Raw genomic sequence first — 25,989 nt, forward strand, 5'->3', positions numbered from 1 at the left:
ACAATTGGCTCGTGCGTGCATTGGGAACGAAACTGCTGCTGTACAGTGGAGGGAACATCGACTCTTGGCCGATCCCTGTGAGTGGGTATGCGCCAAAGATGATAAGGTAATCATCATCATCATCTGGCTCATAAATGAACAGTCACGAATTCAAACCAGAATGGGAACACGGATTTCTTTTACTCTACAACAAAAGTTTTTTGCAGGATTATTTCTGAGCCGTGCTAGCACCTATGAGCGATATACATTGTATGTATATGGCAGCTAAATTATGTGGTACGTTTTGATATTTTAAGGTCGTAATTTTTAAATATATGTATATGGAACTGACTTGAAAACTGATTGTTGTGCAGCATTGCTAAGGTTTACTTCTTGTAATGGTTGTGTTTCAAGGGTTCATGACACCTCTATTGTTTTCCTCGCTAGGTGCAGGGTAGCCAAACGAACGCTCCTCTGGTAAATATCCCTGCGTATTGCCTTTTCTCTATCGCTGCCTCCACACTCGATAGGGAATAAAGTAAGCAAGTTTTAGGTCGCAGAGAAAGCCGTATTCGTGTCGAGCTAGCGCTGGCGTACATATTCTGCTTGGCGAATGCCGGTGAAGAAATATTGTAACACTCACTTTCTCGGCCTGCGAGTTCCCACCCGCTACTAAAATATTGTAATCGGGGAATGAGCAAATTTTGCCCACATTCTTTATTGAACTCTGTGACCGGCAAAGTATAAGCTGTCGCAGAACTAAACTGGCGAAAGCATTCGCGGTCCAGCGTGAGTATATTTCCGGCAGTTGTCTTCTTTGTGCGTGCAGACAGTTCTCGAGACCACCCTATATTGTGAAGTCGCTTCGGCGCCGAAATAACCTCCGCATAGAAGTGGATCCAGGGCATTCCCAGTACGCGTATATCGCGCTTGGATGCTGCCCGCAGAACTGAAAGATGGGATGGACTCTTCTAGGCTCAATGTGACGGATGTTCACATTCACTGGGGTATGTGAGGCTCTGAGATTGTCGGATGATGGATGCGTCCACACGTGAAGGGATTCATGCAAAAGTTTGGGAGTAGCATTACGATATTTCGCGGGCCTCAGAGTCGAAAATGGCGTTGACTGCGGTGTTCTACTTGGGAGTATTTAGGTGAACATACTTCTGGGACATCGGAGTGGAGGTGCTCGCAATGCCGTAAACGTGGGCTATAGCGAATGAGCTTGCTCATTGACTACGATTCACTGATATGTGAAATTGTGTCCCGTAATTCGCCGAGGATTCCTCGGATGTATCGCATGCAGTAGCACCACGACGTGGTAGCGAGAAAGCCAGGCCAGTGGGAAGAGTTAGCGTGAAAGTGTTCGCTGATCTCACCGCCGAATTGTCTCGGTTTTTCTTTTTCGGTGTCGTTCAAGATCGGAACACGTGAACGAAGGAAGCACCGTGCACACCAATGCAAATTCATTCAAACTGTATTAAGTACATAAACGAATAAGGCTAGATCCTCGCAATTCGGAACGATCCGTGTGGCGTCACAGGTTGTGCCAGCTCCACATGATCAGGTCTTCGTCCTTGCGACCCGACCTGCATTGCCAAAAAAAGACACTAAAAGACCGCGGGACAACACGGAGCGCTTGGTGCGTTTTGCCTTCGGCGTGCGTCCTAAATGTATGTCAATAAGTGCTGCTAAATTGCTGCCCTGCACCTATATTAAAGCCTTCAAAATTGTTTTAAGCGCGTTGACGACAGGACAAACGAGTGGACACACATGCGCTTGTGTGTGTCCATCGCTTGTCCTTGACGTCAGTGCGCTTAAAACAATCTTAAGTATGTCTTAACACCAAAGCCTTACGTCAACGCTTGTCAAGTAAAAATTCCTAATGAGGTACCGAGTGTATTCAGAGTACTTAAATGATAACAGAATCGAAAAAAAAAAGAAATCGCCTGTGACACGTTGTAGAATGCTTCTCAATGAGCTGAAAAATTGCAAAAGCCATACATTATTTGCACGAATAATCGAAATGCATACTTGACCAATTACCAAAACTTCGCTAATTATTATTTAATTTATTTCCGCCACTGATTGGAATGTACGAGTTCTAGCAGGTGTGTTCGCAAGGCATGCAGCTAGCCCAGGAACGGGTGCTATATCTGTCTCCTTTATTCTGTTAGAATATATATATATATATATATATATATATATATATATATATATATATATATCGTCACCAAAACTTGGTTTTACAACCTTGAGCTCGATTTCGTCAACTGGATCAGGTTTAAACACCACCTACGCCTGGTTTTCGCGAACTCGTCTGTCCTCTCAGATATCGCCAAGAAGCTTGCTGAGCGTGTTCACCACTCGAGCGAGTCGTACACTTCGTACATAAAGGACGTCCTCGCCCTCTGCCGCTCGATGCCAGAGAGTGACCGTGTACGCCACCTGCTCAAGGGTATTGGGACTGTGGCATGCAATGCTCTTGTAGTGCTGACCCCACTACCGTCGCAGACATCGTCAGTACGTGCCAGCGCCACGATGAGCTTAATACAATCCGCTTACACCCTGACCCATCTGATTTCAGGGCGTCCAATGACAGCGAGCTACGTGCCCTCATTCGCTCCATCATCCGTGAGGAACTGCATGCCGAAGCTTCGTCAACCCCTCCTGAAGTCCATATGACGCGTCCTGGTGGCAGGCCTCCGCCATATCGTGAGGGAAGAGATAGCTGCCGTGACCTGCCCGCAAGTCCCCGAGCCCGAACCAACCTATCCCTACGCCAACTTACGCCCAGATTGCCTCTATAGTACCACTCTCCCAGCAGCCACCACAGCAGGCACCTGCACCGCATGGGTCCTTGAATCCTATTACTGCGAGACCACCACCTCTTCCGTCTTACAACGCATGGAGGCCACCTAGACCTGTTTGCTACTATTGCGGCACAGGCGTGGCTACATTTTAAGGTTTTGCCGACGCCGTCAGCAAGATGAAAGGCGTGGCTTCTGGGACGAGTTTTCTGGCCCTGCACCACAACGTCGGCGCTCTGACTACAATTATTATCCACGACGTTCCCCATCTCTGCAGGAAGTCAACGCTGCCGGTTCATAGCGTTTCCCGCGTCGCCGCTCTCCATCACTGATACGGCGCTCCTCTTCCCCTCTTCGACCGGCCGCTTTGTCCTCCGATCACCGCCCGGAAAACCAAATAGTGCAGCTTCAGGAGGGAACGCTGCATCCTTTGGACAACGTGAAACTCCTCCGGCGCGCCCGTCGAATGTACTTTTGGTGTGTGTTGAAGGTATACGGACTGAAGCCTTGGTTGACACGGGTGCATCGCCGTCCGTTATTAGTACTGATTTGTGTTCTCGATTGCGAAAAGTGAAGACACCAGATAACGGCCCTTCTCTTCGATCTCTTGTTCAGCCCTCCGGTGTTTGCACTGCGCGTGTTTATATTGATGGCATCCTTCACCACATTCAGTTGTACTGCTATCTTTGTGTACCTACTCGATGATTTTGGGATGGGACTTCCTGTCCTCCACTGCAGCTTTCATATCTTGCCGTCAGCGCACTATTCATATGACGGGCACTTAATCTTCGTCTGCTGTCGATGTTCACAGCCTACGTTTCGTCACGTCTACAGAATGTTTCATTCCCGCGGGCAATGGGCATATTTTAACGCTGACTTCCGACTCTATTGTTAATGGTGATGTGTTCCTTGCACCGAGCGGTCGGGCCTAGCATTACTCCTAGCCTGGTGCGGTTTCAGGACGGTAGAGCGTTCGTCGCTCTTTGTAACCCGACTTCTTCGCCAGTTTTTCTCTCCCAGGGCACCACTGTGACTTGCTTTACTGACACCGAACCTCTTTCGCTGGCACCTATTCACACCGAATCCCCATTTTTGTCTACTACAACTGATAATCATGCTGCTGCCGCTGGTTTAATGACGCTATAAATCCAGATCAGACTGCTGCGCAAAGACCTTTTGGCCCTACTGCAAAAACACAGCGCCTTATTTGGCGTTTACTCCAAGCTTCTGGGGCGCACTTCCGTCGCAGTGCATCGCATCGAAACCGAAGGCACTTCGATTGTACGCCGCCGCCCGTATCGCGTGTCTTCCGCAGATCGGAAAAACATTGCGGACAACGTTGATGACATGCTTAAAAGAGACATCATTCGGCCATCATCCAGTTCTTGGTCGTCCGCTGTTGTGTTGGTCCGCAAGAAAGATGCCTCTGTACGATTTTGCGTCGATTATCGAGCACTGAATAAGATCACGCGCAAAGACGTATATCCAATGCCAAGAATGGATGATGCCATTGACTCCCTCCAGGGCAATGAATATTTCTCAAGTCTAGACCTCCAATCGGGTACTGGCAAATACCCATGCACGAAGCGGACAAGGACAAGACAGCCTTTGCAACACCGGACGGACTTTACGAGTTCAACGTCATGCCCTTTGGTTTATGTAATGCTCCTGCAACATTTGAACGTATGATCGACACAGCTTTACGTGGCCTTAAGTGAAAGACCTGTCTGTGTTATTTAGATGACATTGTTATTTTTTCTACAACTTTTCGTCAGCACCTTGAGCGTTTGGACGAAGTTTTCACACTACATTTCCAACACTGGGCTCCAACTCAACACAAAGAAATGCAATTTTGCCCGAAAGAACATAAATTGTTGGGCCACCTTATCAGTAAAGATGGCGGTCGACCAGATCCCGACAAGGTTGCTGCCGTGCTTCGCTTCCCTCGCCCTAAAAATCAGAAACAATTAAGAAGTTTCCTGGGCCTGGTATCCTACTTCCACCGCTTCATCAGTCATTTTGCTGCCATGGCGTCGCCGTTGCAGAAGTTGCTGACGTCGGGCACTGCTTTCCCCTGGACAGACGACAGCGAACTTTCTTTCCAAGCCCTCAAGCAAACCTTAACAACCGACCCTGTCTTCTGTCACTTCGATGAGAACGCATCAACTTGTTTGCCACCGACGCTAGTGGCCATGGGATCGGTGCTGTCTTTCTACAGCGTGATACCACCACACGAGAGAGAGAGTTGTTGCTTAGCCAGTCGCGCATTAACGGCCGCAGAAAAGAATTCGTAAACAGAGCAGGAATGCCTAGCAGTAGTTTGGGCTATACAAATGTTTCGACGATATCTTTATGGACGCCACTTCACGGTCATAACCGACCACCATGCCTTATGCTGGTTGTCGTCAATGAAAAATTCGTCTGGACGCCTTGGTCGCTGGGTGGTTCGATTACATGAGTGCGATTTTGACGTTGTCTACAAGTCTGGGAAAAAGCATCAAGATGCCGACGCTCTGTCTCGCTGCCCCCTGCCACTATTATCTTCGAGCACGTCTCTCCATTGCTCGCCACTTGATGATGAAACTAAGTCACCACTTACGTTAATACCTCTAGCGCTTACTGGCACGTTATCTTCCAATCGCGTCCCTCATTTCGCCTCGTGTCAACGTTCTGATCCCTACTGCAACAGCATTATCCAACGCCTGTGCGGAACTATTTCTGCACCAAATGCCAGATTACGTCGACAACTGCGACTATTCAAGATCGACAACGATGTGCTGCACCGCTACATTTACAACTCCGACGGCCACCGCTGGGTACCTGTTCTTCCACGTTCGCTGCTCACACAAGTCCTTGAAGCCTTTCACGAAAAACGATCTGCTGGCCATTAGGAATGTTAGAAGGCGTTTCTTTTGGCCTGTCATGTCTACTTTTGTGGCCATGTACACCGCTTCTTGCGTCCAGTGTCAACGGCGGAAACGACTGACTTCGCCTCCTGCGGGCCTTTTACAGCCCATCCCATGTCCCGAGACACCTTTTGCCATCGTTGGGATAGACCTAGTCGGCCCTCTGCCCATAACGCGGGCAGGTCATCGATGGATCGCAACAGCTGCGGACCATCTCACACGTTACGCAGAAACCGCTCCTCTACGCTCTAGTTCGGCCTCAGCACGTTGCCGATTTCTTTCTGGATGCTATTGTGCTGCGTCATGGTGCACCTAGTGTACTGTTGAGTTATCGCGGCAAGACTTTTATGTCAACAATGATCGAAGAAGTACTCGGAGCTTGTGGCACAGTTCATAAGACGACATCCGCATACCACCCTCAAACAAATGGCTTAACAGAGCGATTTCATCGCACACTAACAAATATGATATCAATGTATATCGGGCCAACCACGACAACTGGCACAAACATTTACCTTTTGTGACGTTTGCTCACAACACCGCTATCCAACGAACTACGAGGTACACACCTTTCTACCTAGTTTACGGCCGTTCGCCGACATTCACCATCGACGCCGCTTTCTTCAATGCTCCAAATAACACCTCGGCCAGTATACCCAAACAGTTCGTCTCGAGACTCGACGAATCTCGTCAACGTGCTCGCTTCAACACAGAAGTCAGACAGCTAGACCGCAACCAACGTTACATCTCTCGTCGAGACGTCTCCTTTCGTACTGGAGAGGAAGTGCTCCTTTGGACGCCCATTCGTATACACCCAGCTTGTGTGAGAAGTTTGAATCCCGCTTCCTTGAACCCTAGATTATTAATGAAAAAACTTCCCCGTGAACTACCGCGTTACTCCCGTCGAGGTTTCTTCGAACCATCGTTATCATTGTTCGGAGATCGTTCACGTTTCGCGTCTCAAACAATTCGTTCGGCGTTTCCGTAATGGCTAAGTCGCGGCCTGGCTGGCCACTTGCGCGCGCGGTGAAATTAGTGTGAGCATTATTCATATGCTTCATATCCTCATCTGTACATACTCATCATCACCGTTTTGGGGCCTAGTGGTGGGGCTCTCGCTCGGGAGAATAAATAAGAGTCTGACTGCCTAAACCTTGTCTCACAATATATATAATCTAATCTATATCTAATCTAATCTAATATTGAGTCGAGCTCGAGTGGAGGAACATTCTAGAATACGGAGGTGTCACTTTACTCGAGTGTATCACCTGTTGTTATCCGCGGCATCTGAGGTGCAGCTGGCGACCGAGCTGGCGCCTGTGTGTGATCCGGGCAGTGCCACTACGCTTGGCCCGAGCACCGAGGCAGGCAGGTGGGCGCACAAGGACCAGCGACCCTTGTGCAGCAGCTGCACATCGGCCAGCACGTGACCGTCGCTGATGCCGCCGAACATGTACAGCGACTCACCTGCAAGTGCACGACATGATGTATTCGCCGGCACACGCTGTCGTAACATCGTGCCACGATCGAGCCACATCGAGCCACCGGCTCGTCGAAATGAAGGTCGGGGCACTTAAACACGCTAGAGCTCAAAGGCTACGGTTCTTCTATTTCGGTTCCTGGGCGCATATATATATATATATATATATATATATATATATATATATATAGCATGACAGCCACAAAGATTAACCATCGGCAGGACGGATGGTATCACAGCACGAGCAGGGCCTAGGGCTTCCTCGTTTCGGTCAAACTGTGGAGTAATTGGACCTCCTGAAGTCTTATGTGAATTGCAACCTTCAGTTCTTAATATTCCGATTCAACGCGCACGTTTGTTTGTATACCATTGGAAGAAACGTCCTACCACACTGTACTGCCCCAATATAAGCAGCGACATTTCTGTGGGAACTTTTTCGATCAAGACCTTCTTAAGCGTAGTACATTAAGTTTTGCGCGTGGTTAGTACGAGAGTTACGCATAAAGCTGCTGCGTGAGATGGCACCTAGCACATCGCCGGCAGGTTTGCTTTGTGCAAGCCTAAAGGTGACTCGATGTCAATGTAACTAAGGAAAGAGCTTGTCCCTCGGTACCTATTAACGTTCTCGTTCAACGAAAAATTGAGTTTTTTTTGCCAGGAAGTAGAACGTGCCTGCGAAACCTTTCATTTTGGTGACAGCCTACGTGCCTCACCACACCGACAACTGTACAAAACGTGCACTCCAAAGTCGAGACGTTCACCGTGTCAAGTGGATTCTGACACGTCAGCGCGCGCCCCACTGACGAGCACCAAGCTATTCAACGTATAGCATTGATCCGTACTTGTCCTCTGTCGCGACGCGCGTCCGTAAACGTTGTGTCTCACGTAATTGCGACAGGAACAAGTTCGAAAGCGAAATCTCACAAGTAATTAAGCATCATGGGAAAGTTTTTTTACCACTTGTAGCACCACGACAAAACACTTTAGCGGTTCGTACACGTCTGCGTACGGGCATATCGAAACGCCTTCTCGTCTGCGCTCACCGAATACCACGGCGTCAGAGCTGTGGCAGGGCCTTGGCATCGATGCCAGTGGCTCCCAGGAGCGCTGGTCATCCGACAGCCTTAGCACGTCGGCCACGCTGCCGGGCTGCAGCTGGTCCAGGGACACGGAACCTCCGAGGGCCACGAGGCTGCCAGAGGCGCAGAGCAGGCCTAGGTAGGCGCACGCCCTCGGCAGCGGTGGTACGCTGGAGGTCCACCTGCACGACGCGTAGACGCACCCTTCGTGCACCGACTTGTTTGTTGTACGAGTACAAAACATCCACGAAGATTATAACAATGTCTTTGTCAGAAACGAACATGATTTCATATCACATGGTCGTATATGAGCAATTATCTGTCTTCGAACACTTACAAGGGTGAAAACGATAAACCCGATGTGTGCGAATATTCAGAATTACGAATACGCCTCGAATAGTCCTTGCTGTTCGATTCGTATTCGATTCGAGAATTCGAGATTCGAATTTTTTTCCGGTTCGAATATAACAAAATAAGGGCACCTATTTACAGCTTACAGGGAGAAAACCAGATGAAAGTCGCGATTGTTCCGAATGACTCTGCTGCCGAGGATTCGCGGTTGCCGCAGACAGGCTTCAATTTATGAGGAAACGCATGGAGTAGCTAACTTCAGCTCGAAAATTTCCGCTCATCAGTAAGGATGTCTAGCCTTAGATGCCTGCGAATTTGTTTCCTCGATTTGGGCAATGCACTTTACCACGTATTTGGACAATATCACTATGTTCTCATCCCTTTAAAACGATGTGCTCCGCTGTAGTAATAACCTTCGCTCCTTCAACATCTGGTGGTGTGCTGTTCCTGTGTTTCATTACTACCATTGTCCCAGCGCGCCTAATACAATCACTTTTCAGTTGCTTCTCACTTACAAGAACTTCAATCATGCGGTTTAAATTCAGTTGTGAATGGCATTACATGCATCAGATAATGTAATAAGCGTTATTTTTTTCTAAACGTACTCCGGGCAACCCTTGTGTTTAACCTCGTTTATAAATAAGAAAATATTCGGTATTTGATACGATATTCAAAAGTCATGTTACTCAAACATTCGTACTCTGTTCTATTCGAAAATTTCCGCTATTCGAACACCCCTAAGCAAGACCAACCTCAACGAAACTGGAAAACCGCTAGCGCTCGTTCCCTAGGACGAACGGTCACGTATGCGTTATCTAATACGGTACACTGCTTCACTTGGAACAAGACATTCTCACAACATGTTTTGGTACTTATTTTCTGGTATTCTGACTACTGAACGGTTTAGTAACTGATGAAAAGTGCGGTAATCGTTTTTGTAGCTTGTAACTGAGTGTTTTGGGTGATAATCATGTTACACCTAAATCCGTGCGAGTTTTTTACGAGCAATTCCTCTCGCTCTGGCCGCCACACCTTGTTTTTCACACGCTTAACTCGCTACTGGACGCTGAAAGCATAACCGGAGGTCGGCGTGCAGGTCGTGCACTACAAGCTTGCGTGATCTTTATGTATTCTGAAAGGGTTGGAAGATACCCTTGTCTCGAAGTGGGCAAGCGTTGTAAATGGCTAAACATGCATTGTCAAAGCCGTATTATTGAGAAGTAGCAGGCACAAGAGTTCATATACGAAGTCATTACACGTTCCCTTAAAGCTGGTTACGTTCGACTAATCCACAGTTTCCTCCTCTTTAGCAGATCACCCGGAAGTCTACGAGGCCAGGAATCTAACCATTCTACGCATGTTAATATCCGGCGACTCTGCGATCAGTATGAAAACCGAAGGGATGGCGTTGGAGGGAGAAAAAGATCAACTTACTTTTCACCGTATTGATTCCGAGTACTCGAGTATCTTCCCTTGGAAATTGACCTAGAAATTGCATTTGGGCAACACGTTTAAGGTCTCAATTCCTTTTAGAACAAGCTGAAGCAGGCTAGAGAAACTTAGCCCTACGTATACCACAAACTGTGGCAAAGAGCCATGACCACCTGGTCGACAGGCCTTACTTCTTTGCAGTAGGAGCACCATCGCTATTTAACTATCACCAAGTGCCATCGACCATTCTGTGGAACACAGAAAATGAACTTCTTCGTGCTTGACAGCCGGAAAGCCTACTGCGCCACTAAAAGACAAAGTTAGTTACGTGCTTAATTTAAAGTTTCGCGCACGTCATTACACACACGCGAAGGAAAGCAAATCCCAGCGTGCTCGTGCTAGGGTCCATGGTACCCACGTCTTCGTCCTGGGCTCGTAACAGTGGACGGCCGCGCAGCAGGCCAGGTCGTCCTCGGAGGAGCCCACCACTCCTCCGGCGACCCAGACGAGCGAGCGGAAGAGCGCCACGCCCATGGCCATCATGGGCTGCGGCAGTGAGCCCTTCATCTTGGTCCACTTGTTGCGTTTCACGTCGTAGTACTCCATGCTGGACACCAGCCTGCGGGGCAGAACATTTCGTGGTTAGGGCAAACTTTAATTAAGACTAGCCGCACAACCCGAGTTCCTGCGTTTACACTGTCATGAGAAATAGTCCGGTAGCTGGAACCATTGAAAGCGATTCAGGGAGGAAGCGTCTTGGTTCCACGCAGTGTAGCGCAGTGGAACAGTCGCATAGACTGTGTGTCCCAGCTAGTGTTAGCAAATGTTTTCAAAGGACGAAAATATTATGAAAATCACGGTGCAAGAAATGATAAGACCTTATCTTATTTGCCAGTTTTGACCGGTATCTATCTCTCTCTCTCTCTATCTATCTATCTATCTATCTATCTATCTATCTATCTATCTATCTATCTATCTATCTATCTATCTATCTATCTATCTATCTATCTATCTATCTATCTATCTATCTATCTATCTATCTATCTATCTATCTAATTTATCTATCTATCTATCTATCTATCTAATTTATCTAATTTATCTATCTAATTTATCTATCTATCTAATTTATCTATCTATCTAATTTATCTATCTATCTAGCTAATCTAGCTAGCTAGCTAGCTAGCTAGCTAGCTAGCTGCCTAGGTCTTGGTGCTCTCATGGTCGCTTCGTTAAATTGGTAGGTACCAAAAGCATAAATGATACGTCATGACATAAATGTCATGACATGCCTGCCATGTTGGTCATGACAATGACCCCCTAAAAACGATGAACACTCAGAAACTGATGAAATGGGTTCGCACGTGGGCACTAAGTGAAGGAAAGAATAAAGGATGATGGTAGAAGTCATAGTCATGAGCATGACTCAGGAAAAATGACAATGACTCAGCGAAAAAATCTTAACACTCAAAAGCCAGAGAAATGGGTTCTGACGAAGGTACTAAGTGAAGGAAACGCTAAAGGATCATGGTAGAAGTCATAGTCTTCACCATGACTCAGCAAAAATGACAATAACCCATCGAAAAAAGTAATAACACTCAAAAACCACTGGAATGGGTTCGCATGTGGTACTAAGTGAAGGAAAATGCTAAAGTTGATGGTCGAAGTCATAGTAATGAGCATGACTAAGTCTTTCGCCTTAAGGGCTCTTAAGCGTAGCTAAAGGGATTCCTGAGAACTCATGACATGAATCTCATGACATGCCTGTCATGCAGGTCATGAAACAGCCGCCTACATCTTGATGTTCTCATGGTCGTTTAGTGAGCATGGTAGGCTCTCTGCACACTGCTTTGCATAACATCGATTCCCACAGGGCGTGGGATCTGCCGGCTTTTTTTTCTAACGTTAGCTGAGGCACCCTGTAGATGATTCTGTATTAAATATTGAAAAGGCCAGGTCTTGCGTTAGCTTCTTAGCATATCGTGCAGTCTTGTCTTTATATCTCTCAGAAAGGTCGATCAGATTGCTCAGTCAGTTGAATCCGCAGTTTCACTTGTATATTTGTGAGCTTGGTGTTCATGCTCCGTACCCCTGTTCCTGTTGAAATGAATGAGCTCATGTTGCTTCCCAGGTCATTTTGACGTTGCTAGCATGTTATTCTTGTCACAAGTATTCAACAACATTATTAACCCTAAAGCGCACATAAAAATTACACACAGAATCTCCTATAGGAGTTATCTAAATGATGCGTAAGCATTCGATACTAATCACCTGCTGTTTCGTCGTCGTATGCTGCTGTGTTTGGTATAATTGCGACAAATACCGCGAAAGAATCGTGAAACGGAGAAGCGCGGTTGCAACATCGAAATGTTAACCGAGATCAGCAAGAGACGACGAAGAAGAGGCGCATAGTAGCAATGTCACTCATGTTATGTTCACTCAGCCATGTTCACTCAAATGTCACGTGACACTTTGCCACGCACAGTTAGGCAAACGCACTACGTGTTACACGATGCAGCGCTCAAAATAGGCCCTCGAACGGAAGCAGTTGCTCTATATGAATACTTTTCATTTATACCAAACGCCTACGGTTAAAATACAGCTTGGGGCTGTTCCCTTGCTTTATTACTGATTGTTCAAATATTAATATCGCCTATCCCATTGTGACTTCCGCAGGTGGTCGTATCTGCGGAACCAGGCTCTATTTCCTACTAATTATTCGGTTTGTTCTTAAAACGTCGTAACGGTGGGTACTTAGCTTGGCCTTTTATAAGCTTCTAGGCAGTATTTTTCACTTCCGCCTCCATTAGTATACGAAGTGTTGCTTTAAGTAATCTTGAATTTTTAAGTGCGTCTGGCATATAACACAATCATATAATGAACTACATGGCTCGAAAAGGCGGCAATTGCTTGCACAATAAATACAAATGCATAAATTATTAAATACGAAATTTTACTCAGTCATTAACAAATTACTTTACTGCACGTATTGCAGTTCACAAATTGTAGCCGGTCTGGGCTGCGGGTGTTATTTGGCCCCTATACGGCGAAGTTACATCTACCCCTTGTCCTTGACCGCATCATCGACTACTTCATACCATTGTTTTGCGCTATTTGACAATCATTGGCCCTTGCGTCAGAAAACCCCATATATCATCATCACCACAAAGTGTACCCGGAGAGCTTGCAATGCATGTTCACTTGAAACAAATTCTGAGGATGGCACCGACTTCTAGATAGGCCATCATACTTGCGGAAAAACGCGCTTTCTACTGACTTCTTAAAAAAAAGAAAACGTGGTTTTATAAGTGGAAGCACAAAAATAACTTGAACGCTAGTGCATTTCGTCCCACACACTGACAATCAACAGCTCAATACTGCAATCATCCAGAGGATTGGTTCCAAGTGGTTACGCCTCGCGAACTCGCCGGCTGCAGTTCAAATATCGCAATATGTGTCAAAGTAATTAGGTAAAACAACCTTATTAGTGATATTTTATTAAAGAAATTGAGTATGCATTTTGATTTACCGTGTGTGTGAGGTCCACTTCTTCGAGTATTCGAGCTCAACTGCTAGAACTGTGATCTGTGCCGCAGGCATTAAAAAAAAAGAAAATGACTGTACAGCGTGCTTTTTTTAGGTGGTGGCACTGACCCACCGGCGAAGCAGGTGCGTTGGTGATTTACGAAATAAATTTTTCACATGGGCCAAACCCTCAGAAAGCGACATTTCGGCAAGCTTTCGTAGCGATTTTATTGTCAAAGGAAAATTACGGATGCCGCAATCGCATCATCGGCAAGGGGGAAAATGCAGCTAAATACGACTCGCCGCATTCAGAGGCGTCATTTTCATTAATAAGTCACTACTACTGGCTGCCGGCGCCGCTTCTGCGCTGACCATACGTTGGTATGACGCGGAGGTCACGTGGCGTGGCCAACAGCCTCCTTAGCGAATAGAAGGCCTGAGGTTATTCGAGTCGCGACGGAAGACGACCCCTTTGTAAGCTGTTTCCTTCAATTTTCCATACATTTCGGTGGAAGACACTTGGCTTGATCGTATTTTGCCAAAACGCAGTTTTCTCAAGCCGTTCTCTGCCTTCGCTCGAGACGTCACGAGGCAAAGCACATGGCAATTCTGCTGCGTAGCTGGTCGTGAGTATAGACCACTTGGAATCGCGTGAACGCCATCCTGATTGGCTAACGCCAGCTGTAGCGTCCACGCCAGTGTCGCATTACATTTGGAATAGATCACGTGTGCAAGGAATGTCGTTTAACTCGTGCGGAACCTCCGACTCGGTGAGATCGTGCTCTGATCTGTAAACGGCAATAAATGCGTTCGCGGGTCTTCGTGCACTGACCTGCGCCCGAGCGTGAGCCCGCCGAGTGCCAGGATGCGGCCGTCGGAGTACACGAGCCCGTGGTGGGCGCGCTCCGTCTTGAGGTCGGCCACGCGGCTCCACTGCATCTTGGCCACGTTCAACCGGTAGCAGCGGCGCGTGCACAGGTACGGCCCGTCCGCGGACTCCAGCATGCCACCTGCGGGGTATCTGTGTCTTACTGCACGCAACTAGCACTCGCTGCACAGTACTCCACTGAATGCTTATCCTCACAACGCATACAGAGACTGAGAATGCCGTTTTAAGGAAACTGTTTCTTTTAACTACTCTAATCATCCTGGAATATTTTATAGCCAATTCTCCGAAGTTTTCGGAGCCTACCACAGCTTCACACCCATTTCCCTTGAGATTATACATCAATATAAAGTCCCATAAGTTTCATTTCAACCTTATCGAATGGCTGAAATGTAAGCATGCAGTGGTCTCTTAAACCAGTTAATGTAGCGAACTACTAACTTTCAACAAAAAAATAGTCGCACTTATAGTAAGAAATGTCATTCCTTAATCACTAAGTTTTTTTCATTTTTCAAAAGTTTGCAATCAACTAATCTCTCACAAATTTTAGTTATTTAAGTTAATTATTATTATTTTTAACGTATGCGTGCGCCAGCACTCAGACCTGACGGTTGTTCCTGAGCGTGTTAAATAAATGAATATTTTTCTCTTGAAGTGTATAAAGCGCCTAAAACCTTACAAGCTTTCTTATGTCGCTGATGGTAAGCCTCCCGCACTGCTTAAGACTTCAGGAAGCATACCTGTCCCTGTTCTCACATGCATATTCAACAGTTCACTAAAGTCTAGTACGTTACCTTACACTTGCCCGTACATAATTTGGGTGCTAGAAGTGCAGTTACAAACTACCAGCTTATACGCATTTTCTGCGCTTCGTCAAAAGTGTTTGAATCTGTATTGCATTCCAGGCTTTCTATTAGTGCTAAGAACCTTCTAATAGATGAACAGCATGACTTAGTAAAGGGGCGCTCAACAACAACGAACTTGGTAAAATTTATCATCCATGCTTCAAGTGCGGTACATAGTAGGGGCCAGTTAGACGCTCTTCACTTTGACCTATGTAAAGAGTTTGATGTAGTTTGCCATAAGATCGTCTTTACAAAGCTCACGAAAATGGACGTACCTTCTTCCATCGCTGCCCTGGTATCTAATTGTCTAAGCAATTGATCATGCAACAATGGACAGATATCTGTTATTAACAGATATTTGTTATTAGCTATGAAGTCACAAGCGGAGTTCCTCAAGGATCCGTTCTTGGCACTCTTCTCTTCCCGTTGTTCATGAATGACATTACGTCAGCAATTCCACACTCTTCATTCCTTCTGTATGCTGACGATGTCAATCTATGTAAGACTGTCAACAGTGTTCACGACTCCATTAACCTCCAAAAAGATTTTTTTCTTCACTTTCAAGCTGGTGCAGAGGCAATAAGCTATTAAACGTTTCCAAAACCATGACAAATTATACCCGGAAAACACACCATGTGAAATTTTCACACACCTTTCGGGATTCTCCACTGCCCAGGGTTTATTAAATGAAATACGTATATTGGTGTGTACTTCGACAAAGTGCTAAGCTTCTCTTCACAGGCTAAATATGCGAAAGAACGTGCCCTTCGTGCCCTTGGTATTGTTTGTTGGGTATTGCATGATTTCCATTCCCACGGTGCCTTTCTGAAGTTGTATTCTACTGTGTGCCTAGGACTACTGGAGTATGCCTTTGTAGTTTAAGGTGGGATGTGCAAATTTAATTCTGACCTCACTGAACGCGTCCACAATAAATTGATGTCTATTTTCAAGCACCGGGGGGCTATTGCCATTCGGGCGGCCATAGTCCAGCCCTCTCAAGTATATTTCAACCCACACCTTTAAAATCAAGACGTAATAAATCAGACTTTCTGTTCCTCCAAAAGGTAGTTCAAGGCAATATACATTGTCCAAATCTGCTTTATCATGTGAAATTTTCTGTACCAGCAAAGTATACCAGCAAGAATTACGTGTTTTCTGCACAGCCTGGTTGCATTAGGAAATGTCCTATGCCTTGACTCCAAAACACATGTAATAAGTATTCTGCCTGCATTGACATAATTCAGAGTTAATTTCCTGGGTTTTGTATAAATGTACATACTCGTAATAGTGTTGTATGATTAGCTCTCTTTTACGCCACCTATTAGTTTTTCTGTTTCGCTATATCGCCTTGTTCTGTGTACCACATGTATTCTCTGTACATTTTGCCTCGCGTACTGCTTTTTAGGAGGTACACCAGCACGAAAGCTCCGTAGCTGTACCTAGATACTAAGCTAAACATTTTATGGTTATTCTTATTATTCTTATTAATAATATTAAGAGTTTGGACATCTTTTACCAAAACACTCGTGGACTTCGCACGAAAGCACGTTAGCTTTTCTGCCCTGTCATTTCGTCGTCTTTTCTCATTTGTGTTATTTCAGAAACTTGACTCTGCAGTGAACTTTTTCTCCAGACTTTTTCCTACCTGACTACAACGTATTTCGCAGTGACTGAAACTTCATATGTCTAAACAAATAGATGGTGGTGTACTGATTGCTGCTGACAGTTCACTGAGATGTACTCGGTGCAACGACATATGAAGTATACAGGATTCGATGTCGCTAGAAGTCAGCCTAATGCGTTGCGCAAAAATGTTATAACTGGATTTTTCTATGCATCGCCGAATATTTCCCCTGCATTGTTAAATGAGCTCATCTCTTCGATATAAAGTGTAATATTTTCCCATAGCAAGCACAGAATAATCATTCTTGGGGATTTTAAAGTACACCTGGAATCGAGTGGAAGACGCTTAGATATTCATATTACGATCATTACACTAGAGAACAAGTGTAGTCTATCGTTGGACTTTCTGGCCTTCTGTGCCTTTCAGCAGCATAATGTGATCGCCAATTGCTGTGGTAACGTCTGAGACCTTTGCCTGTCGAAGGCTCAAGTTGTAGATGTCTCTTGTTCATGCAATTCGCTTGTGCGTCCTGATAAATTTCACCCGTCACTAAAGATAACTGTCTCTGTATCAGCCCTGAGGCAGGGCTCCTCCAGCGGCATAAACGAATTCTCTTGCTTTCCTTTCAAGCATAGCGATTATATTGGTTTATGATTTCTTGTCCGCCACCGATTGGTCATTGGTTACAAACAAAACCAATGTCGATTACCAAGTAGAATAGTTTAGGAAACTTTTTTTTGAACCGTATGCGCAAATACATTCCCCAGTACAGACCTAAACGCTCTAAATAACCTCGCTGATTCTCATCTGAACTAATAACTGCCCTAAAGCATATAAAGATCGCGCGCACCGATAATCTAATTGTCATGTGCGTAATGAGTGAAGAGAAGAATTCAGCTTTTTTGGGCTCTCTGCAAACGCCTCTCTCTATAAGCGAGATCACGACTCATATATTTCATTTTTGGAAAACAGCGCTTTTGACCAGCTAGCGGAATTTCGGAAGGTATCCGCAAGCGCTCTTGTAAACGTAGTGTTTTTGCCTGCTCGACTCTAGCGGAGTCTAAGTCCAAGCAGCCGCAGACTGCTGTGCTGCTCATTTATCGTCGTTATACAAAGCTTAAGGTTTCAACGATGACGTAAGTCACCAGCACACAATGTTTCTTACATCTAGTGCTGTATAACTTGATGAAAAGCTCCTCGGCGAATGCCTCAAGTGCTTGAAGCCTTCCCTATCCTGTGGCCCTAATGACATCCCCTCCGCAAATCTAAAATTTTACTGACAGCATATTTGACCCAGTATTGACACCTATATTTAATAACCCTGTGAAAACTTTCACTTTCCTTATTATGGGGAAAACTTCTCGTGTTTTTAATGTATTTTACAGCTAACCTTCCTTGGTCTTCGCGTATCACCACCATCTGTGCTAATGCATCCAAAACGCTTGTATTTCTACGGCGCAATCTGCAGAATTCAACTAACGTGCATAAATTAACATAACTTACGTTTGTGCGCCCACAGCTCGAATTTGCCTCGTTTGCATGGTCGCCATATCAAGATTGCTTAGCTGCCATGCTCGAATGCGTACCGAATAGAGCAGCTGCCCGGTATATTTGTATTTCCAGATATAATTCACAGCATATCTTGAAAGGTCCCGCGATCACCTGTGCGCTCTTTTCACATTATGTGCCTTGTTTGTTTATGCTATGCACTTATGTTTGTGTGTCCTATTTTCTTGTCTAATTTTTTTTCTGCAATTATTCTTTCGCATTGCATATCTACGCCTAGTTATGTTCTCCGCTATTCTCTTTTTATTTTTTGTTCGTTGCTGATGTGATTTTTTACTTTAGATCCCATACATTTACTGTTTATTGTTGTGATGTTTCCCTTACTCAATGATCGCTGCAGGGACTGTAATGTGTTTCTACATAAATAAATCAATGAACTTAGGTGCACCTGTAAGATCGATGTCTCCAACTATCTTCCAATTTTTATTTTCTCTGCCACGTCTAAGATTTTTGAGCTTGCTCTTCACAACATATTGTCTTTTACTAAAGTGAAGAACTGATTGATTTTGCATCAGCACAGATTTTTCTCTGAGCGCTCCACTATCACAAGATCTCGCACGCTTCATGACGCAGACCTGCGCGCCGATATTTCAAAGGGGGCAAGCTGACACCATTTACTGTAACCTCAGCAAACCTTTGATTTGGTCAGCCACTCACTGCTTCTGGTCAGTTTTATGCACTTTGGTGTTGACTCGTCAGCTGTCAATCTCTTGCGCAGTTATCTTCTTGATAGATCATGTTATGGCAAGTCAATGGTCTTGTTTGTACATGGCAACTAGCGGCGTCCCGCAAGGATCAGTATTAGGACCACTATGTGGAAAACTTCTCGTGTTTTTATGCATTTTACAGCCAACCTTCCTTGGCGTTCTTTCCGCTATTCAGAATTATTTCCTTCTATGCCGATGACATCAAGATTTTTAATGAAATTATACTGTTGATGACTGTCACACTCTGCGTTCTGACCTGTTTCTTTTTCTAAATGTTGCAAAGATATCCTCACCTCGAATGCTGCTAAGACCAAACTCATAACTTTCACTCACAAAACAGCAAGCATTCTGTTTTTCTTATTCTGTAGATTCTGTGCCATTGTGTAAGGTTTGTGAGATCAATGATCTCTGTGTACTTTTTGACACAACCTTACACTTCTATGCTTACACTAAATGCGTTACAATGCGGGGTATGCGGTCTCTGTGCTTTTTTTTTTTTTCAGACTACCGAGAAAATTCAATTCTTCTGCACCTTCGCGCAAGTTGTACACAACAAGCTGTCTTCCTTAGCTCGAATAGGCGTCGGTCGTATGGAATGACATTTCAAGATCCAACATTGGCATTACAGATCAAGCTCAGAAAATTTTTCTAAGCATTTATCACGGGCACTGGACCTCATTCTAGCCCCATTGGATTATTGTCATTGCCCTTACTTCACTGCCGACGTAATCGCGCTGACCTTCTGTTTCTTTTCAAACTCATTCACGGTATCTTTAGCTGCCCCGAACTCATAAGTTGTATATAATGTTTCGTATTTCGCGCAAGATCACCAGACAATATAGACCTTTCCATGTTCTTGCCTGTCATCACCAACAATCAACCATCCACAGAATACTGAGTCTTTATAACGTTTAGTTTCATGATCTCAATATTTCTCCTAACTCCCTGTCATTTTTCTTTTCTGAGCTTCGCTCCGTTTGACACTTTCACACGACTGTATCTTTTTTTGTTTGTGTTTACCTTCCATTATTTATGTGTACTCTTTTCGTAATTGTTCATAATGCCTTGTTCTTAGTGTATTTATTTCTTATTTTTTCACTTATGATCTGTATATTTTTTAAGTTCTTTTTTTTTGTTTGGCGGGTATTAATGTATACGTGCGCCAGTACACATGCCTTAGAGTTGTTCCTGGGCACGTTAAGTAAAGGATGATAGACTGATTGAAGTAACAAAATAAAAGTGAACTTTTCAAAAGTAAACTTCATACAATAACCTGTTTTCTATTCTTGATCCCTCGCCTTCTCAACCAATTTCATAAACATTTAGCTGTCTCTTAATTTGTATGAGAATTTCCCCGTAATATTGAGCTTGGTCATATGTAGGATTTAGAATTTTCTAAAAACATTATCAGGCTCTCCGTGTACAGGTCCCTGTCCAACAGCGGTTATGGGCATAACGCCGCTCATTAATTTTAATTCAAAATGAAACACGCATTAAAGTATGCGCCCCCTACAGTGATGCTAAACAACTGTGGAATTTGCGCGATTGGGACAGTGGTGCCATCTGTCAATGCAACGGCGAAACAAGGCGCGCGCCTCGTTTCACCGTTGGTTTTCCCTAGGTGTGTACTAGAATACCATTGTCTAGTACACTCTACTTTTCACCTAGTCAATGACAGACTGCACAACCATTCTGTTTTCGCAAATTCACTTAAAATTAATACTAATTTTTGTTCGGTAGTGCCGGAGGCAATGCACGCTTTTTGTTCATTCTGGACGAAATGGCGAGCAATTGGCCTAATGGGGTATGAAATTAATCTAAGATGGCGTACCAGTTCTGTGCGAAATTTCAGCGTGAACGAGCTAACGCTTTAGCAGGAAGAGTCAAGTCATGACTTATTACAGATCCTTACTAGACTTCCTGCAGAGTACGGGGCTACATTCATATATTTTTCTAATATTCCGTAAGAGAGCCCTCCTCGGGGTAAAGAATTAGTGGCACCCCCTATTTATATAGCGTCCCGCACGAAAGGATGGTTTGTTGGCCAAAGATGGGTTAAGAGACGAGAGGTGGGAATAGGGCCGATTAGCCGAGTGCTGCTGATTCATGTATCGTTGGCAGCCGGGACTCCTTGGTTTTTGGCGTATGCTAGAAGCGTGTCTAGAGATTGTTACCGGCTTTTATTGTCTGCTTACCGAATAGTGCGTTCGTTCTTAGTGATGGAACCCTGCAGGCGCCGCCTCGTTACTTCGTGTACCGGACGTTGCCACACTATAGGTGCACCGTTGGAGACGTGCGCTGTGCACATTTTGGAAATTTTCACGGAGCGCTTGTGTTCTCCGGCCTTCTTACCTTCGACTTGAGGTTGTGGGGCGGTGTGCCCTCCCTTGTCGTTTGTTTTAAAGTCACCATAACGTTATTTGGCTCTTCCGGGTGTATTTAGGGTTGGTCGGCAGTCGGTCGATGGTCAAATTCGGCAAGAAAAACGTTCGCTCACTCTCTCGCTCTCTCTCTCCTTCGCTCTCGCTGGCTTTATCACTCTGCCTCTCACTCGAGCTCATGTTCGTTTGTGCTTGCGTGCGTTCGTTCGGGCGTTCGCTCGTGCGTTCGTTCGTTCGTTGCTCGTGCGTTCGTTCGTTTGCTCGAGCGTTCGTTCGTTCGTTCGTTCGTTCGTTCGTTCGTTCGTTCGTTCGTTCGTTCGTTCGTTCGTTCGTTCGTTCGTTCGTTCGTTCGTTCGTTCGTTCGTTCGTTCGTTCGTTCGTTCGTGTTCGCTCGTTAGTTGTATTCCCTTACAATGACAATCATCCAAATGGAGTCTGCACAATTTTTTTTCGCTTCTATGATTTCTACGCGCGCATTCAAGTTTCTAGTATGTAAGCTGCCAGGGCCTGTGTAGCCTGTGTGGTCATGGTTGTAACCATAACTTAAAATTCGGTCGAAAATAGAAAGGCCAGCGTGGTAACTGCCTGAACTTCTTAGTCTACACTATGCGGCGTACTCACCGACGACGATGATGTCGGAGTCGACGAGAACGGTCCGGTGGTGGTGCAGCGGTGTGGGCAGGACGCTGCACTGCTGCAGCGTGTTGAACGACGGGTCGAAGGCCACCACCGACGAGCCTACGGTGACACGCATTAGTGATTGACGCACTCCTGTTCTAAAGATGATAGCTGACGGCAACCGTGACTCGAATTAACATTTATCGTTTTAATTTGAGCCCCTATTTATCTAGGAAATTGATCTAGAGTGCCGGGTTTAGTTGTAACCTACTTTGTGAGAATTGATGACTCTTTCATGATCTAGGCATGCTTTAGTGCCAAAACGTGCCAGTGGCGGTGACACGTCGCACGCTTACTGCTGTCGTGGTCGTAGTGGGCTGGCTAATGTGTCCGGTAAACTTCGCATTGGCCGACGTGCAAACGTCGGGTTAGATTACGACCACAACGAGAGGTGGGTGGGTGAGTCAGAGGGAAATTATCAGAGGAAGCAATCGGGCAATCGAGACATGGAGACGTTAGTATCTGTTACAATACTAAGGCAGTGAAGGTCGCTGGACGTTCGTAAAACGCAGAGTTCAGCATTTCGTTTACGCGCGGAAAGCGAGAAGGTTGAATAAATTGAGGCAAGAACTTCGTTCTAAGCGCATGGAGTGTTCTCGTGCTGCTGGAATGTGACGCTGAATGCGACAGCTGTAGGCGGCTGTCGCATTCTGGACTCAGCAGGGACCTGTGGGAGGACGGTAGATGATAGCGGTGATGGCAACCACAGGCAGGCAGACAGACAAAGCGTGTTGAAAATGCCATATACTGCTGGCATAGTGAAATGGGCTCAAGTGCAATGGATTTCAAGGAGTAGTGTCCGTTCTATACAATGGCAGAGCGAAACACCCGCACAGAACCTAATTTCCCGGAAAATTCGTTCACTGAGCTGTACCACTGCATAATTGTTTAGGACAAAAATTTTAGCCTTATGGGACGACCATCTGGTCGCGCCATGTACATTTGAAAATGCGATGCGTGTCACGTATTACTTCTAAAACGGGAAATGACAGTCTGACGTATTCGAAGGACAACTGCGTTAATTAGGCACACCAGCAGCTGGCGACGGAAGGTAATAGGATCGCTCACGTTCTTAACGTATTTTACATTGTCATCGACATTTTGCTAAAGAAAAGCCTGTTTTTCTTCTGAAACGCTTAGGCTTAGAGATCTGTAGTTCGACTTTGACAGAATAAAATGTTAGAACACGACGTTCCCGCCTTACCAACAGCCCCAGCGCACCATCCACGTACAGCCTAAGGGCGTACCTGACTATACTAGATCGCGCGCGCGCTTTACACTAAGCGGTATGCGGTGATGGTACTACCTTAGTTCTGGCAAAACGCTTGCTTCGGTAAATGCCTGCTCTGGTAAACTTGCCCAACGCTTGGGATAGCAAACACAGTGGCTTCGGTTACACGTGCACGGCCACCAAAATAGAAGCAAGCAGAGTTGACTCACTGATGCCAGTGTCGAGGTTGAGGCCTCCCGTGACCAAGATGCTGGGCAGTTCAATGGCCGGCACTGGCGGCACCTTGCCCATGCGCTTGGCCATGCTCGGCGACACTGCGAAGTCTGCGCGAGGTGTACCATTATAGTAGTAAGCTTTTTTTTTTGACACGTGACGTTCAGCCTCGCCTGCACGTGCACACAGCGACTTTCCACACGGCCCTGACCTCTATGCGCCGCGTGCATTCGCGGCTCAGTTTCTGTTGAAGCGATAGACCGCACGTACCTTCGCCCGCAGCGGCGTATGCTTGCTGCCAGCGTTTTGACAGTCGTTGTCTGCAGTCATTCAGTGTGATCTCTTCATGTTTGTTTGTGCGCGCTCACACCACGCTTGTTCATTCAGTTAGTAATAGTCGGGTCACATTTTCCAACGCACGCTACACATGTAATGCTGCCCGGATCGGCAGTGCAGCGCTACAGGTGTGTCCCTTCGCACGCGCGCTGCCCACGGGAAGCGCTTCTCATCAACACCACCGTTTCACACGCGCCTTCTCGTGGTCATCGAGTCTCTCTTCATGTCGGTCTACTTACGCCGCAGCACACCTGCTTACTTAATCAGCTCATGTTTACTACAATTCATATTGCTACCAAAGCCGCTCACCTTACTTCGTATGACATTGCTGTGTTGCTATCGCATGCATTGCTTCGCCCTTAGGGCGAAACTTATTCTACACACGCATCTGAACGTTCGCGGGGATTAAGCGGAGGTTGTATAACAAGCGAGTTTTCAATTGCAGTCTTCGTTTTAAAAAAGAAAGTGTCACAATCTAGGGAAATTTAGTTTTGTTAATCACTTCGCATAGAGCACGTGCGAAAAGGTCCTTGTCCTAGAGGAGCACTGACGTGGCATTTGTCGTGGCAATGACGTCGTTTTTGCGTTAAAGGATAGTGCAAACCACTTAAATAGTACAAACATACTGGCAAGCGCCGGAGTGCCCTTCGTAATTTACTACGATACTTGCTTCTCCGAGCCAGTTACGGTGCCCAGAAACTGGATGCGCCATGACGTCATCATACGCTAACTCGCCCCTTTCCTACCCCCGCTGTAGCTGCCGTAAGTGAGCCAAACATGAGAAATATCATCACGCGTTGCTTCATTGCCACACGACGTCGGCAAATCCTGCTTTGTCAGATGACATCACGATAAGGTCTATTAACGCCAGATCTGGCATTGCGAGACAATTTTTTGCATCTAGTTCAGATACAAGACTAGTGTTTCCCAGCCAACAAGCACGGGAGTGAGTCATTTTTCTGCGATCTTAACCTTTTTGGCTGTTATAGGACAAATGATTATTTTAACATGGCAGCAGTCATGTGTGTATATACTGATTATCCAAGTGCCCTTGCCAGTGACGCCAGGGCGGGTTTCTGGTAGACAGACATACATGAAGTGTACAGGCAACACCGCGTATTGAGTGGTTATCCTCGGCCAAGTACCGTTGGTCTCGACCTTATGTTGGCTTAGAGCCAGAGGGCACTTTAGGAAGTCAACGTACGAGACATACTTCCGTGATGCTGCCGGCCGAATGGATCGAGGCTCTCGAAGGATCCGGACAAGTTGGTAAACGTCGACTTTGCGTCGTACGGCCAAAATCGACCGCGTGCTGTATGAAGCAAAGAGAGAGAGAGAGAAAAAAAAGGAATGAGTGGAAGTAAATAATAGTAAATATGTGCGAAAATTTAGGCTGTTATGTCCAGTCAGGTTCGTTGCGTAAACATTGCGGAATACATTTCAAGATATCCTCAGCGTTCCACATATCGTCGCAATGTGATATTAGCTTGTTTCCACTGAACAATTAATAGCTCAGGCCGACCTATTCCTATGACGCGCTTTGATTTGTGGTTACGTGAATCCCGGCCACGGTGGCCGTATTACGATGGGGGCGAAATTGTACTTAGATTTTGGTGCACGTTAAAGAACCCCAGGTGGTCCAAATTTCCGGAGTCCTACACTACGGCGTGCCTCATAATCAGATCGTGGTTTTGGCACGTAAAACCCCATAATTTTTTTTTGTTCTTACGTCTTTGTCTATCTGTGTTAACGCTCTTCATAGCCAATACCAGTTTGCTTAGGATTCCCATACTGCGCGTCCGTAAGCCCAGACACGATTTTACACCAAGGAAAGCTATAACAAATTGATTACATTTTTTTTCTGGCCACAAAACAGAAAATAATGTTGCTCAAGTAAAAAAATTGATTAGTATATTAATTGAACAGTAATTAGTTTGATGAGCTACCCAAAACTAAAAACTTAG

General features: G+C 45.7%; 1 protein-coding gene across 1 annotated transcript in view; it reads right to left on the bottom strand.

The window, feature by feature from the left end:
* Positions 1–1,516: 1,516 nt before the first annotated feature.
* The window catches only part of LOC119432686 (beta-scruin), a 28,944-nt gene continuing 4,471 nt past the window's right edge, over positions 1,517–25,989 (bottom strand). Inside the window, exons 3-10 of the mRNA XM_037699841.2 lie at positions 25,239–25,337; positions 23,686–23,799; positions 22,189–22,305; positions 14,391–14,568; positions 10,455–10,655; positions 8,219–8,436; positions 6,964–7,162; positions 1,517–1,568 (exon numbers count right to left, since the gene is read on the bottom strand). Coding sequence (XP_037555769.2) covers positions 1,517–1,568; positions 6,964–7,162; positions 8,219–8,436; positions 10,455–10,655; positions 14,391–14,568; positions 22,189–22,305; positions 23,686–23,779 — 1,059 coding nt within the window. The 5' untranslated portion in view covers positions 23,780–23,799; positions 25,239–25,337. The remainder of the gene's footprint in view (positions 1,569–6,963; positions 7,163–8,218; positions 8,437–10,454; positions 10,656–14,390; positions 14,569–22,188; positions 22,306–23,685; positions 23,800–25,238; positions 25,338–25,989) is intronic.

This window comes from Dermacentor silvarum, chromosome 11, assembly GCF_013339745.2.
Source record: "Dermacentor silvarum isolate Dsil-2018 chromosome 11, BIME_Dsil_1.4, whole genome shotgun sequence".
NCBI classification, from domain to species: domain Eukaryota; kingdom Metazoa; phylum Arthropoda; class Arachnida; order Ixodida; family Ixodidae; genus Dermacentor; species Dermacentor silvarum.